Below are 16,646 nucleotides of genomic sequence, written 5' to 3'. Positions count from 1 at the left end.
AAGTAAGATACATGTGTATACCTTTGTTTGCAGCATATATTCATGTTTACACCTACACAGTAATTCAGCATGTAAGCTTTCATTCAAGTGGTTGCACGCTTTCTTTATAATTCTCACACGGTGACATGTAAATAACGTTAACTATAATCTCAATCCTGGATTTTAGACAAGCTTGTCGATATGTCTTTTAATTATTCCATGAAAATCTACCATTTTACAGCAATACAATCCGAGGTATGCGCACAATTTTCCTTAAACCGGACGCGTGATGATTATGTGGCGGATCCGAGTACTGGTTTCAGCTGTATGCTACAGGTGACAAAATGTGACAAAATGAATTACATTTTTGTAGAGGGACTGAAAATGGTATCACAATGGTTACTACTAAACGGTTAAAATATATAAAGTCGTAACGAATGCGGCATAAATTGACCCTGGCTCAATGATTGGCCAAATACCCTTTTTCCGTTAAATCGACTTACACTAAACCCTTCGACCCTTAACTGTTTTTCGCATTTGTTTAAAACCACATTGGTTCTGATAATTTGTTCTGGTTTGTAATGGGTCTCAACCCACTAAAAATAGAAGAGACCTGACATACCTACCTACCCTATATTTCCTGAAGGCTTGCAAGATAGAATACGCCTCGGGGACAGACATTTGGACTAGTACTCTCAAACTTTTCCGATTCTTTTCTAATCTATCACTTGTTGGGGTTCATTTGAAAGCTCTTGGTCCAAGAAAAAATTTCATTTTTCATAGTTTTTCGAAATTCGAAAATTTTATTTTTCTCCACAGAGTAAACACAGGGATCGGCGCGGCCATTTTGCATTTCAAATATCGGTAAATCTTGGGTTATTTGTTTCTCTGGTACCAAAATTTGCACGGTGCACGTGACTTCCGACTTTTATTCTTGAGAAAATTGTTGAAAGTTTCCTTGAGGAAAGTTTGAGCAAAAGATTAAGTCTTTCACTTTCGAGGTGCATACTACCTCAACTGAAACACATAATTTGAGACATACATAACCAATTTTGCATTGGCCTGTTGGAAAATTCACTTTTGCATTTATCCATTCTATGCAGGATGACGTGACCTGGTGAATTAACTGTGGAAGTATTCATGTGTAGGCGGCGAGTCGCTAATATACATAGCCCATTTCCTTTTACAAACCATAGAGAAGCTTTGTGTGAATACTAAACCAAGTAAAACCCTTCAGTGTGTTTGTACAAGCTCTTTTGGGGAAAAACAGATTATCTGCATGGTAGCCGGGTAGGAAATTTGAAGATTTTGCTAGAACAATAACTGTGATAGGCAAATATAGCATCGGATGCGTCATCAGCACAGCATAGCAGCAAGCGTTGCGGTATGCGGCGACTCACTCTCGTCCAAGCTCTCTTTGGATGAGGAGTATGAGCATGCGATATCTGCCTGGGATTTCGAAGAAAGAGCACAGGCGCACGACGTCTTTTAAAATCACTTGTCTGTAATTTTAATGTTGAAACATGCATTTTATAAAAATCTGTGCAAACGGAAATCGTGCGGGCAGCTATTGAGGCGCGGCATACAGTGAACAGTGCAGTGCCCCGTGCACGGCTGTGGCCGCTCAGCTCTACTGTTAACGTTACTAATTTTATACAAATGGCGACTTTTAAAATCACTTGTCTACAATTTTAATGTTGAAACATACATTTATTGATAACTGTGCGAACGGAAATCATGCAGGCAGCTTTTGAGACATACAGTGAGCAGCGCCCAGAACACGGCTGTGGCCGCTCGGCTGAAGGACCGTGCTTGTACACATTGTACACATACAAGATAGCCGAGCGGCCACAGCCTAGCCCTGCGTACGATGCTGTGTGTTCCGCTACAGCTAATAGCCCCGCTCACCACAGCCCTGCAAAGACCCGTACGTAGAGTTGGTGACTTCAAATCCATTTTTGGACTTGACGTAAAAAGCCAAATTACTGCCGAAATTCAGCGTTCTTGGGCCCAAGTCGTATCCCTGCCTACCTCAGCTACTCGATCGCTTCCAAAAATGCCAGTCTTTTATTCTTTTTTCGTAAATAACCGTCGATGTCGGCAACTCTCTCGCTAGCCCTGCGTACGTACGCAGTGTACGCTGTGCATTCCCTGTGCGTTCCTAACACACAGCGTACACTGCGTACGTACGCAGGGCTAGCGAGAGAGTTGCCGACATCGACGGTTATTTACGAAAAAAGAATAAAAGACTGGCATTTTTGGAAGCGATCGAGTAGCTGAGGTAGGCAGGGATACGACTTGGGCCCAAGAACGCTGAATTTCGGCAGTAATTTGGCTTTTTACGTCAAGTCCAAAAATGGATTTGAAGTCACCAACTCTACGTACGGGTCTTTGCAGGGCTGTGGTGAGCGGGGCTATTAGCTGTAGCGGAACACACAGCATCGTACGCAGGGCCGTGTTCTGGGCGCTGCTCACAGTATGTCTCAAAAGCTGTCCGCATGATTTCTGTTTGCACAGTTATTAATAAAATGCATGTTTCACCATTCAATTACAGACAAGTGGTTTTACAATTGGCCGAGTGTATACTATAAGTAACAGCAGAGCTAAACGGCCACAGCCGTGCACTGCACTGTAGTGTGTAGTGATGGGCACTGTTCACTGTATGCCTCAAAATCTGGCCGCACGATTTCTGTTTGCACATTTGTTAATAAAATGCATGTTTCAACATTAAAAATTCAGATAATTGATCTTAAAATTCGTCGTGCGCCTATGGAAAGAGCACACTCCTATAAAGATAAATAATTATTTCAGTTCCTGACACGCGCTCAGCTTCCCTAATGAAAGTGTTTGTTCCTAGCTTAACAACCTATCTAATATCATAGGATTTTGCGAGCAATATTCGTCTGCAAGTTATAAATATGACCAATAAATCAAACTTTTTTTTCATCATACAAGTCTTACTGGGTCGATTGTGTGCCTATTACTTTACCATAGCTATATCTCTGTATAGTATTTCAAAGAAAACAGTCCCATATCACCTTCATTAATTTGTTCTGCCGATCAGCGGACCAACACAGGGGCTTATCACCCTGACAGACCAAATAACTCGTTAGCAGCTCATAAGTTAGCAGTCCGTCTACTACCTTATGAGCTGTTAACGAGTTGTTTGGTCAGGGCGATAAGCCCCACGTCCAGCCGTGTGTGTCCTCTATCACGGTCACTGAAAGACTGTGAAACTGTAACCCCGAGTACGTGAGTACGTGTGGATGTAGCTGTGGAAACGCAGCTATCTGTTGGCGGGGTTGCATGCGTCTTTATGTTGGTCAAAGGTCAACCCGCCACGGATAGCTGCGGGCCAACTGCGAGCGAAAGTGGGTCTATTACGACGACACCACATGTATCGGATCTTTGAACGGCAAAATAAACCAAAGTGAGTGTAATTCAATGAAATGACCTATACCTGCCTGAACTCTGATTATTGCTCACTCCCTAACTCCTTTTGTGAACAAAATTTCTGGTTCGTTTACGTAATTTCGGCTGATTTTCCAAGGAGTACTCAAGATTTTCACTCCAGCAGCGAACTTTGACTTTTATTGATATGCTAATACAGACGCAGCTCGTTCGGTCAGATCCTTATTAGCATATCAATAGAAGTCAAAGTTCGCTGCTGGAGTGAAAATCTTGAGTACTCCTTGGAAAATCAGCCGAAATTACGTAAACGAACCAGAAATTTTGTTCACAAAAGGAGTTAGGGAGTGAGCAATAATCAGAGTTCAGGCAGGTATAGGTCATTTTATTGAATTACGCTCACTTTGGTTTATTTTGCCGTTCAAAGTTCCGATACATGTTGTGTCGTCGTAATAGACCCACTTTCGCTCGCAGTTGGCCCGCAGCTATCCGTGGCGGGGTTGACCTTTGACCCACATAAAGACGCACGCAACCCCGCCAACAGATAGCTGCGTTTCCACAGCACGTGAGTAGTACGTGAGTACGTGTGGATGGTACTCCGTAGCCGGGGCTGAATAGCCAACACGGCAAACAAAGGTCTGTGGGCTACAATTATTGCAGCTGAGTACCCCGTAGTTAATGCGCTGCAATACGTAGCTCCAGGTTTCAGAGGTTTTGCCTTGGCGTCCAACCTGCTAACCCAGGCAAAACCTCCAGCTACAGTCCTGCTACAGCTTTACAGGAGGCCCTAGTTTGGTTTGTCGTCTGCGAGCAACATCAGCACTTATATATGATTGCACTTTGCAGCTAACATGAACTGAGCTGACTATCCATATCCAGCAAACAAGCGCATAGTGATTGGTAACGATGCATAACCTTAAACTGGAAAAACATGTCAAGAGAAAACAAAGCTGTTGTTTTCAACAAAACTGCCAGGATACTACTTTGCAATCTCCTATGCATACGTCTATGGATATTCCACACATGTGACAACGCCTACGCACTCACCACTGATGAGTTCTGCCGACATGACGTCAGACATGGGGAAATCCCAAGGTTTAAATTGCCTCTATCATTTACAATGAGGTGTTACCAACATTTGCTGTATTTGAACATTAATTCATTTACCGAAACAAAGCTTACTAACGATCGCAAACCATGTAATAAAATTGGCGTGTGAATTTTATTAATACACAAGTGTCCCTCTTTTAACGTACAAGCTTTCGCCACTTTCCAATCTTGAACGCTACGCCCCCATGTAAAATGCACCAGTCCACAGACTCCATGGATATCTGTCTCAGCCCTTGCGAAGGATGTCATATAATCATAATGCGGCGGCGCGAGAGTCTCAGCCGAATCGACTCCATATGCATAAGTCCACGTTTGGATGAATCGCCATTCGGTTATTGCATACGTCGGCATTAAGGTAAGCATTTGTATTGATGTGAGCTACATTTCGCATACCAAACTTTTGAACAAATTGCCATCCAGAATACCGTCTTTTACACCATTTTATCTCCATACTCAGTGATGGTCACGATTGATACAGAATTTGACTGCAGATGCAGGGTCACTCATCACGCTTGATGACTGGCATTTCTTTGGCGCAAAGTGCATAATATCCCTCGCGCTTCATCGGATCCAATTTGGGCGAGTATCTGTGAATATTTCCGACCAGAATCCGAAAACAGCAAAACTAGACTCACGGCATGATACGGTGCACGTGATGTGATGTGACAGATATGAATGCACACTTCACTTTTCGCCTCAGATCTCGCTGCCGAACTCGCACTCCGACTGAGTTGCACTGCACTTGTGTACAATAGATTTTGATTTTGACCATATCGTCATAATGGGGTTAAACTGAAAAGCTTTGCATTCTTGCGATACAATCCACGGACAAACAATCAATGAAAATATGTCACTGATCAACTTATATATAGGGATATAAGACAGGTGGGTTTTTTATTCAAATATTAACTTTTGGTGCATTGCAGTGCGAACATTATTTCATGCTGAAGATAAAAACGAAACAAGATCATGCTAGGTTATAAACATTAGAGTACTGTATGGATAGTAATTTATTCGTAATATTTTGTTTGCAAAATAACATGCCACTGTAATATCGCAAGTCCACCATTTTCAATCGACGGTCAGGTATTCGTGATACGAAGGTCAACTATCCAAGGGTTAGGAGAATCATGCATATGATGAAGGTAGCTCTGCGCTGTATGTTACCGGCCACGCCTCCGTACACCACCGGTATAAACCGCACTCTACGCTAACCGTTATGCAGAGTTTGTAAACGATAGCAGAGATTTCCCTGGTAATATTATTGCATCAGTCTTTTGTGGAAATTTAACCTTCTCTGCTAGCCTTGCCGTGTATACCAGCTAGCAAGCTGTCGACCAGAAAGTTAGCGAGAATGATGATATTGATAATTGCACAATTCATGTACAACAAGGTGAAAGAAGATATATTATACTCTTTGCAATATGGTCCCTTCAATACATAATTTAGGGACTGACTGAAAGTACATGCCATTCCTTGGGCTATAGGATCGAGGAAACACACACCATCTATTCAGTTACTTTTGAGCTCCTGGTATGGTAACTATAACTTAGCAAATATTCAAAATTCGTAGAGATATTCAGGTCTCCATCTTCTTCCAGTGCCAAGCAATTAGTTCCATAGTTGTGGCAGCTTCTCTCCCACTCTGACAATGAACATGAAAATGCACAACTGCTTGCCAGCATTTGTTTAATGACGAAAACTTTGAACAAATTTTTAAACCTTGGGAAATGGTCATTCTAGCACGTCAATAGTAATAGCATTAGTTTGCCAAAGTTTAGCTTTTAGTTTTACATCCATTTTCATTTTCCTTTTGCCACTCAAAGTACTTTTACTGAAATTACCCTGGTAGTAGCCATGGCCCAGTAATGCATTCTTTTCATGAGTTCTGTATCAAAATTACATGGTAGGAACATGTTTTCCATATTTGTTTTAGTCTCCATGGTAACAAGTACAAATTTTGCACACTTGAAGTACACTGTGCTCCTGCCAAGTCCATATTTCACCACCAGGTCAAGATGGTTAAAATTAATGAAACACAACATATTCCATATGATGTATTTTAGCATAATACTGTACATTTGAAGGCTGTTGAAAACAATACTGTAAAGTTGATTTTTTTTGGACAAAAGATGCTATAACATACCAAGCCAAGTGGGTGAAAATACGTCATGTTTTGGCTCAATACCGCTTTTTACTGACTTGGCTGATGGGGAAGTGATACAGTTATTACTGTCTGGCAGGAAAAGGGTTAAAAAAAAGCCTTTTTGTGAAGCAACTGGGACCCGTAGGATCATGTCAATTTGTAAAATTGCATGGCGTGGGCCTACTTTTCTTCAGCCTTAATTGCCAAAAATTTTATCACCACTCTAACCTAAGTGCTTGTCTATAAACTCAGAGTGCCACATTTCTTTCATTCAAAAAGTTTAACTTGTCAGACTCTCATGAGTGCACCCTTCACCACACAACTGATGCTGTGGTGATTGCCTTGGGCACAGTCCCTCTATAGATAGAGGGACTGTGCCTTGGGCTATCACACCAACTCTCTGCTAGACCGTTATTTGCTATTTTCTTGATTTGCACACTCTCATGAACAAGAAAATCGTTTTTTGTTTAATTTTGTAGTCTAGGGTGTGGAGCTTATGTCATCTTAATAATATGAGAAATCCAAGTTTAAAGCAGCTACTAACATCTTGTAAATTTGCTATTTCAAAAAACAATCATATATATTCAGAATGTTGAGTGGTTTTGTACAGATTTACACATTAAAAAATGATGGCACTTATGGAAGATAGCTTGATGTGCAACATCTTTGAAAATTGAACATGCTTATAATAAAGAGGCAATATTTCTTGACTTAGTACACCTATTTTTTTTTCTTGTATCTAATTCACACGTTACAAACCTTCATCTTCAATTGAATTTTAAATCGGTTGAAAAAAATCTGCTTTCTGTTTAATCTCATTAGGAATATGCCTTTGTAACTAGTGTGGCAAATGTGATCATGTTTGTCGTAAGATAATCTGGTGTTTGCAGCACTTTCACTTTTAGCTGGCCTGACGTCATGGGCTTCACTCATTGGAGTAATGCCCTCTTTGTAAACTATGCATTGCTGACGTGGCAAAATCAATGTGGTCAATTGATCCCATGTGTCTAGTTCCTATCGTACTAGATACTGTTACGCCAGCCCCTGCACAGGCTGCCTAAGGAGTAAACAAAATATGATGTCATCTTTTTCGAGAGGTGGTTCCCCGTTGCTCCAGCTATTTTGTTTGGAGGATTTGGTTCAGGAGAATGTCAGTATGGTAACTAATGACTTGTTCTGCTGCTTGGAAAATCCCAGAGCCTTCTTTAGATTCTTCAAGAAAATAGGTGTGTGCTCTAATATGTCTGGGACCAAATATGGGAGGAAGTATGTGTAGACTGTAGCTGTTAATGTTATTCAAATTACACCTACCTATTCAAGCTCCTCATTAACAATTCTGGGGACCAGAAAATAGCTGGTGTGGTAATTTGCCAACATTTACTGTGTGTGTGTGTGTAAAGGCATAAAAAGGTCTTCAGACAAAGGACATTTTTCTAGTCTGTGCCCTTAAAATGCACTTGTTATCTAAACACCCATAATAGTAGGGTAGAGCAACCGTGTAAATATGCACAAGTACACCTTAGTTTTGTGAAAATTGAAAATTTGATTTTTCCCCTGAGTGAACACCATAATTGTGGCCACTTTGAACTACAAACATCAGTAAATGCCGGTCAATTTGTTTCTCTAGTACCAAACTTTGCATGGTGACCCATGATTTTCATTGTTGATTTGGAAGAGCATGATTTAAAGTTTCCTTGAGGAAAGTTTGAGCAAAAGTTCAAGTATTTCTGTTCCAAGGTGCATATTACCTTTATTATATATATTGCATTTATGACTAATCATTTTTGAACAGACTTCATGGCTTTTTGCTTTGATAGGTGGGATGCTGTCTGTGGTGTTGCATCATGGGTAAAGGTGGTGACTTACAATGAAGGTGTATGCCATGGTCATGTACGTGTAGCCGTGGCATTTTGATATTTCCATTATTTTGTTCTAGACAATAAGTGTATTTTCTTCTTTTTCTTCCTATAAAGCATGTAGAAATAAAAACATTAAATTGTCTAGATTAAAATTGTTGACAGAAACATTGAACACTGTGCATTCATATAACAATGCGGGAAATACAAGAAATGTACGTAGCAAACAGAACACAGATACTTGTTGTGGAAAAACCTGTAAAAAAATTGCAGCTTCGGCAAATGTTCAGCAGAGAGTACATAGTGCTATTTTCGATATGACAGAATCTTACGGTGAGAAAGTGAAAGGACCCTGGACTAGTGGGGTGTCTGGACAAGGGCCTGCAGTGTATAACACTATTAGTAGCCCAGAAAGCATATGATTGCTAGAGTTTTCTTTACAAAGCAAAAATACTGGTGAGGGATTTTCTTGTTACTGGGAAAATTCCTCCTATAATTTAATCACCACTCACAGCAGTGATGCATCTTGACAGATGGAGACCATAAACTGTGTGTTGTTGTTCAAAAAAAGAAAAGTGTGCACTTTATGATGAAACAATGAGAACACGATCACTGCACTAAGATTTATTGCAGAGAAGAAAAAGTAAAGCTAGTTTTTAGGTATTTTTTATAAGGATTAAAATTAAAATCAGTAAAAGTATCAACAATGATTCCAAAGAAGTTTTAAATTAATTTTATCCATCCTTTGTATATAGTTTTGGCCAATGAAACATGGCCATAAAACTCCTGGTGCTGTAGCTTGGTCACTTCTGAGGCCTTGTGGGATCATAATTATTGTATGTTTCATTGTAAGAAGGAGATTTAGTTTTGCAGAAATCAGATTAGAGTGCTTGCTAGTATTTCCATTTTTTTGGTATTGTTTTCTAGAATTGAATGTAAATTTTATTTGCCATGATTAAAGATCACTTTTGTTGAGTCTGTAATTCACATTTCTTTTTCAATCTTTACAGAACACGAGGTACCATCTATTTTGGCTAACTCACAGTCCAGACACTGAGACAATCAGTTCGATGAACGCTGAGACAGCAGCTGGTTGAAGAAATCAACATCCCAGGCTGTATATCCCATAATTCATACAGGACTGTACAACAGAGATATCACCGTTGAAGTTTTGTTGTCAGCCTTACAACGCTAATTAGTCCGCCTGTCTTTATAAGCATCTGAGCTAATTAAAAATACATCCACACTCTGCAACAAAGATGCCGTGTTGGAAAAAAGTGATTCTTCTCCTGGTTATTGCTGTGGTCTGCGTGTCAGGAGATAGTGACAGTGGAAACATACCAGCATACATAGTGTGCAAGATCAGGAAATCAACAGTTGACTGCAGTCACCTGAAACTCTACAAGGTGCCGACAGACTTGCCAAAGACAACAAGGACTCTCATACTGAGTCACAATTCTATACCAAAACTCACTGAGAATTGTTTTCAGCACCTTTCCAAGCTGGAGTATCTGGACCTGTCTTTCAACAGCGTGTCTCAGATCAGTGGAGAGACATTTCTGCACACGCCTAGACTAAAGACACTGTTGATGAATCACAATGAAGTTACAAAATCAACTTTGCGATATCATCCATTTGATCCGCTGACCGATCTCAAGGAATTGAACTTGGCTCACAACAGAATGGTTATTATGCCAAGTGACATGGTAACCAACAATGTTAAGCTCCAATTTCTCAGCCTTGCTGAAAATGGACTCCAGTCTGTACAGTTGGGCAAGGAATTGAACTTATCAAATTTGAAGACGTTGGATGTTTCTAAGAACAATCTGAATGATTTGACACAAGCTAATTTTGCAGGGCTCAAAGGCACATCCTTGAAGGAACTTGACCTTTCCGACAACCGGATCTCCAGGTTTGGAAATGCCACCTTCCTCACACTGAAGAGTATTGACACTCTCAATGCCAGTGCAAGCTTCAAAGGGGACGTCTCCGATATGGTGGGAAGTCTGACTGCTCAAGTGATGGGAAAGAGCCTGCAAAAGCTAATTTTGAAAAACTTGAACATACAGAAAATAGATGCCGGGATGTTTGCGGGATTTGACGCGGAAGAACTGGGGCATCTTGACTTGTCTTCCAACAATATCACCATTCTGACTGACAGTTTTTCCTTTATTGGACTGCAAACACTCCAATATTTGGACCTTGATGACAACAACATTTATAAATTTGACAGCAAAGTGTTAATCCAGCTCAAGTCTTTGAAAACCCTCTCACTCAACAACAATAAGTTCACTGTACTCACTGATGGCATGTTTCAGAATGCAACCCATTTACCTTTGACTGAACTTTCGATTAGGAACAATCAGCTGACAAAAATAGAGCCAGGGGCCTTTCTTGGACTTGAAAACCTCCTGCGTTTGAATCTGTATGGTAACAAGCTGGCTCAGACACTGGGACCGGGTAATTTCATTGGACTTGAGAAAGTAGAACGCATCGACTTAGCCCACAATACCAAAATTGCTTTAGGAGGAGAAACCTTCAGTGACTTGAAGTCACTGAGGTATCTGTACCTGAATCTAAATGCCCTCCGTTCAGTTGATGCTCGACCGTCTCCTTTTGCGAATCTGACCGCTTTGGAGACACTGGACCTCAGCAACAACAACATGGATTTCATCGATAAGGATGCCTTTGTAGGGTTGACCTCACTGCAGACGCTTTATCTTCAACACAACAACATGGCTGGGATCTGGAAGAAATCTAATCCAGGTGGGCCAATACTGATGCTGCAGAATCTGACGACGTTGGTGAGTCTACACCTCGGGTGGAATGGATTCAGTAACATTCCGGAGCAGGCTTTCCGGAATCTCTCCAGTCTGACTTCGGTAAACCTGGAACGCAACAGCATCAGCAGTCTCCCGGACAGCTTGTTTGTGGATTCACACAGCATGCAGGATTTGGAATTGCAGAACAACGTGATCACAGTGGTGAACCAGTCCAACTTGGAACCGGTTTTGGGTTCCCTGAAAAAGATCAACATTGCTGGCAATCCGTTTTCCTGCAGCTGTGACCTAGAGTGGTTCAGGAAGTGGGTGGATGCCACAAAAGCAGAGGTGGTTGATGTGAAAACATACCAATGCTTTTCACCGCCAGCCTTACACAAGACCCCATTCCTCTCGTATCATCCATCTCCATGGATCTGCGATGGCATCCTCCCTCTATGGGCTGTCGCAGTCATCGTTTCTTCGTCCATTATCGTTATGATACTGATAGCGTTGATCATCAGGTATCGATGGTATTTGAAATACGCCTGGTATTACGTGAAAGCGCGAGTCAACAACTACTCTGCCTTGAATGGTAAAAACTGTGAGTACAAATACGACGCGTTTGTATCCCACAGTAGCAAAGATGAAGACTGGGTGAACAATCAGCTACTGCCGAACATCGAGCAGTGCAACCCGCCATGTTTCCGACTATGCTTCAGCGATAGGGACTTCACCGCCGGCAAGGCCATCCTTGACAACATCGTGGACGCCATCGAAGAAAGCAGAAAGACCCTGTGTCTCGTGTCGAATAACTTCCTGAACAGTGAATGGTGCAAGTTTGAGCAGCGCATGGCGATGCATCGATTGTTTGATGACAACAAGGACGTGTTGATTCTCATCTTCCTGGAGAAGGTGCCCAAAAGCAAACTCAGTAAATACGACAAAATGCACAAATTCATGAAGAGGAAAACATACCTTGAATGGCCCCAGGACGACTTAGAAAAACAGACAGCGTTTTGGGAGAGGTTGAAGACAGTTCTTGCTTCAGGAGTAGAACCACAGCAAAATATTGAAATTTAAGAAAGAAGAATTCATTCACTAGTAAAAGCAACAGTAATTCACTTTTCAATTATCTTGATAGGGCATAAAAAAATTAAGTCACATGCTCAGGCCACGTTTTACGATTTTTGCGCACTATGAAAAGATGCACTGTCACTGTGCCTAAAATGTGTGTTTCTTTTGTTTTAAAGACAAACTTAGTCAAATGAAGCCAAAAACTTGCCATCTATAATTTTCGTAAGGGAGACACAAAGTATGAAGTTGTTACGTTGACGGAGAAAGAAAATGTCTGTAGTGATGTAAATATGTACATGGAATATATTGATCACTTTCTTTTTAAGAGAAATTGCAGAGTGGTCAAAATTACATACTGCATACTTTAAAAAGAACATTGAAATTCAGAGAGTGTTTTGTGCTGGTTTAACCCCTTGAGTGCTATAATTTTTCCAACTAAAATTTAGTGCCACATTTTACCAATTTTTATGAATTTTTCTGTATTTTATTCAATAATAGTGGAGCAAATAGACATCACATTTTGATGCCTACAGTTTGTTATCAAAATTTTTGCAAAAATCTGAAAAAAATTTGATTGGGGTGTATTTTGTATAGGAGAAAAAAATTGACTTTGGCGCTCAAAGGGTGAATTTAGAAAGCAACGTTGTCAATTGCAGCGTGTCAGTTTGGATTGTAAGTGACTCTAAAACAAGATCTCAGCCTATCTACCATTTGTAAATGTGGTCCTGAGGATCAAGATATTGATTTTTAAATGACTAATATTGTCTTGTATGCTAGTTGGAGCTCAGATTTTTTTCCTGCTGAAAGAGGCATACTTCCATGATGTTAGAGTGTACCCTTACAGTACCATGATTTAGGTAGAGTTTGACTGTTATGATACTGCCCTCACTGGCAGAACTTTCAAGGTCAAATATGTAACCTCTGAGTTTCAGAATTAATATCAAGTTAAAGAAAACAGAACAACTGGACGCAAATAGATGGCAAACCTTGACAGGCATTAGGTTCTTTTTTTTTTTCAAAAGTCACATATATGATAGAGAGACTATTTTGAGCCGTTATTTTTGTCACAATCATAACACTATAAGGTTTAACATAAGTCACAAGTTATAATTTCCAATTGAAAATTGGATAAGACATAAACATTTAATGTATATATATGTGTATGTTGTTTGTTTCACTGTCAGTCAGACATTTATTTTTTAAAATTTACCAGGTTTTGAAAAAACGTGTTTTCATAAAAAATTCTTGAGACATGCATGAACATTGAAAATGTTCAAGCGAAGACTTTATTTCAACCTATAAGACAAATTCAAGACATGGTGTAGGGACATTCACAATAAATTCACTATATGGTAAAATCAACAAATTTTTGAAGCATCACCATTTTCTTTTGATCCTCTGTATAATTTTCCGTGTGTATATGTCCCATTTTGGTGCAAGATGTGAGATGTAATAGCGGGAGTGCTCATTTATGGAAAATCATACCAATGAGCGTTGTTCTGGGGTTAACATTTTATCCTAATAATTCTTTATCAATGTGAAATAGGCATGTATTTGCATCTGGCATTGTATAGTTGTCTTTGCAAAAAATACAAAAAACCTGTATATCATGTACTTAAATCTCAAATTATATCATACCAGTACATTGATGGCGTAAATACAGCCATCGGATTGGTCGAGACGTGAAAATAACTGTTCTGTACTTGGGATACAGCACAGTGGAGTGGGAACACACACAAGCTCTCAGCTAAAGAAAAATTCCCTGTTTTTTATGGCCCAATCCAGAATACAATACACTGTTATGATATAATAGCGATAAACCACCTCAGCAATGGGTATACAACTCAATTTTGACCAGTTCACTCCATGTATGTACTCGCCATTGCTTGTACATGTATGCAGCAAACTGGTCAAAATCCCATGGTGTAGCTGTCCCTTGGGTGGTTTATTGCTGAAATATGTACAATCTCTGTTGAAATAATTACATACAGTTTGCAGTATCTTGTTAGTGATTAAAATCAGTACATAATTTCTTCACCATCGATATTAACATAGCTTTATCTGTACATTGAAATACTTACCTTTGTATAGTGTCATTGCATTTTATTGAAAAATTTCTCTGAATTTTAACATAATGATGAAGATGGTGGTGGAAGTAAACGTGTCAGCTTATTTAATATTTGAACAAATTCAGATCACTGATTTCAAGAGTACAAAATATCAATAAAGTTGGTATGAAAACTTTTTTAATTGATAACATCTTTTGTGTACTGTCTGTCTTTTTATCTTATAAATATTCTAGTTAATTCAAATTTTATTTGGATATCTGGGCGTCAATGTGAATACTGGGAGGAGCTTGTATTGCATTTCTGATATCACCATGTTCATAGACTCTCCTGACAAGATAAAACTTTGACGAATTTGAAGTCTCAGGACTTATGTAGCCTCTATGAATATTTTTTCATGTGTTCCAGGAGATCCGTGTTTTACACTTTTTGTGAAGCCTACTTCACTGAACATTTTCCATTGAAGAACACTAAATGAAAGAATTATTTTTGCTGTGAAAACTACATTTTGCTGTCAGTGCTAAATATAAGATGATGTGAATTAATTGCTATGTGTGTGCCATCAGAACAAGATCTAGAGTGTAGGAAGTCACAGTAGGAAACATGTTGTAGGTTGACAATAATTATTATTTCTGTAAAACTTTTGACACGCAAGGCCAATGGAAACTTTTTTGCAAGCTGTCAAAATATCATGTTATAATGTTCCAATTTGACACAGACTGCACGTTTATTCCTGTCATGTCTTAGTGTCGAGTCGTCATATTCACATTCTTGTGGGTTTTGTCGGCTACTTTCCGTTTAGAACTTTGGCCCGAGGATTTTTTATAGGGATACTTGGTGGCATGTTTTGTTAACCTGAGAAACTGTGGGAGGAGGGACATTATTGAAAATTATTGCTTGAGAAGGGGTTGATGGGATAGGACTATTGTGATTTTGCTCAATCTCAGTGTCACCCTTCCTGTATTCGTTGAAGGTTGGTCTGTATAGTCCTTTTCTCTCCAGTTCCAAACACAATTACAAATCTAGATTTAACAAGGAATTTCATAAAAAATCTCAGCATTTCCAGTTAACTGTACGTAATCTACATTGAACTGATCAAATTTCAGCTTTCAGATGAATCTCTTTGACATTTGAAGACAGTTCCTAGCGTAAATCTTGCATCACATTCTCTCCTCTCCCCTGGGGCCTCTTCCTTAACCATGCACCACCCCACCAGAAGGGAAAATTAGTAGATAAAGCTCAGTCGGATAAAGTGACCGTGTAATTTCCATGCAAAGGAAGGTCCTCCCCGATGAACATGTACCAGTATGGCATTGGTAGGTATTTCACCAAACATCTTGTGACTTGTGTAAAATCCTTTAATATTACACTTTTCTCCAGTGTCTATGGTACCTTTTATCACCTACTAAATCGCCGTGTTTACTCCTTTCCTGCAAGGTGTAAGTTTTCTGTAAAACGTGCCCTGTAGCCTCGATTATCTTGCGTGTCTTCAGGTGTACGACTTTTTACCATTCCCGGAAATGATAATGAGACTGTGTAGCCATTATTGTGCCCGTTACATCTCCAATCGGGTGATCTCGAGGCTCTCCCCCCAGCCGTACTATGGCCAGCTCCTCTAGGCCCGGGGGTACACCCTCTCCCCAATGAAAGAGGGTACAGATGTACCTTGGACAGTTGGGACTATACAGCATAGACTTTAAGCAACAATTTTGATTTATCTTTTTCGGTAGTCTTTTTTATCGACAATTAATATAGTTTATGAGACAACTATTACAGTTTATGAGACCTTCGAATTCAAGTTATTGTAATTTAAATCTTGATCCCGTAAGGGATGAGATTTCAATAAAGCATTACATTACATCATATTACGTTACAAACTCTACAAGTTCCTTAATCTGAGGTCAAAAGTCTACAGCGTCCATAACTACATCCCCTATAAAAACGATCGAGTTAAAATCACGCTTTTTAGGCAAGGGAAATCAGCTCGTACGTCCACAGTTTATCAACATTTTTTCCTTTGACAAAAAGTCTGAGGCAAAAAAGGGAACAAAAATCCGAGGTACATGTATGGATAACCATTTCTATGGCAGTGCCCCCAACCCTACATTTAAAGGTTGATGACCCAGATCAGGATACACGCTATTCGCGATCGCATGTGTTCAGGTGGTCATGCAGAGCATGAAGGGTCATTTAAGGTGACTTAATTGGTAGGCTAATGGCGGCAGTCAAGCTTGGATGAGGTCAG

General features: G+C 39.8%; 1 protein-coding gene across 2 annotated transcripts; it reads left to right on the top strand.

The window, feature by feature from the left end:
• The first annotated feature begins 4,716 nt into the window (after positions 1-4,716).
• On the top strand, positions 4,717-14,596 carry LOC139151836 (toll-like receptor 3). 2 transcript variants are annotated; one of them, XR_011556499.1, is made up of 3 exons: positions 4,717-4,852; positions 9,510-12,752; positions 12,970-14,596. XR_011556499.1 is itself a non-coding variant. In XM_070724843.1 (2 exons), the coding sequence occupies exon 2, from the start codon at positions 9,759-9,761 to the stop codon at positions 12,339-12,341; it is 2,583 nt and encodes an 860-aa protein (XP_070580944.1). In that variant the 5' UTR covers positions 4,739-4,852; positions 9,510-9,758; the 3' UTR covers positions 12,342-14,596. The 2 variants fall into 2 exon arrangements, 1 of the variants encoding a protein (XP_070580944.1); XM_070724843.1 differs by having other exon boundaries at positions 4,739-4,852; positions 9,510-14,596.
• The last annotated feature ends 2,050 nt before the right edge of the window (positions 14,597-16,646 follow it).

This window comes from Ptychodera flava, chromosome 15 (genome assembly GCF_041260155.1).
Source record: "Ptychodera flava strain L36383 chromosome 15, AS_Pfla_20210202, whole genome shotgun sequence".
NCBI lineage: Eukaryota > Metazoa > Hemichordata > Enteropneusta > Ptychoderidae > Ptychodera > Ptychodera flava.
This window is presented reverse-complemented; position numbering and strand designations above follow the sequence as displayed.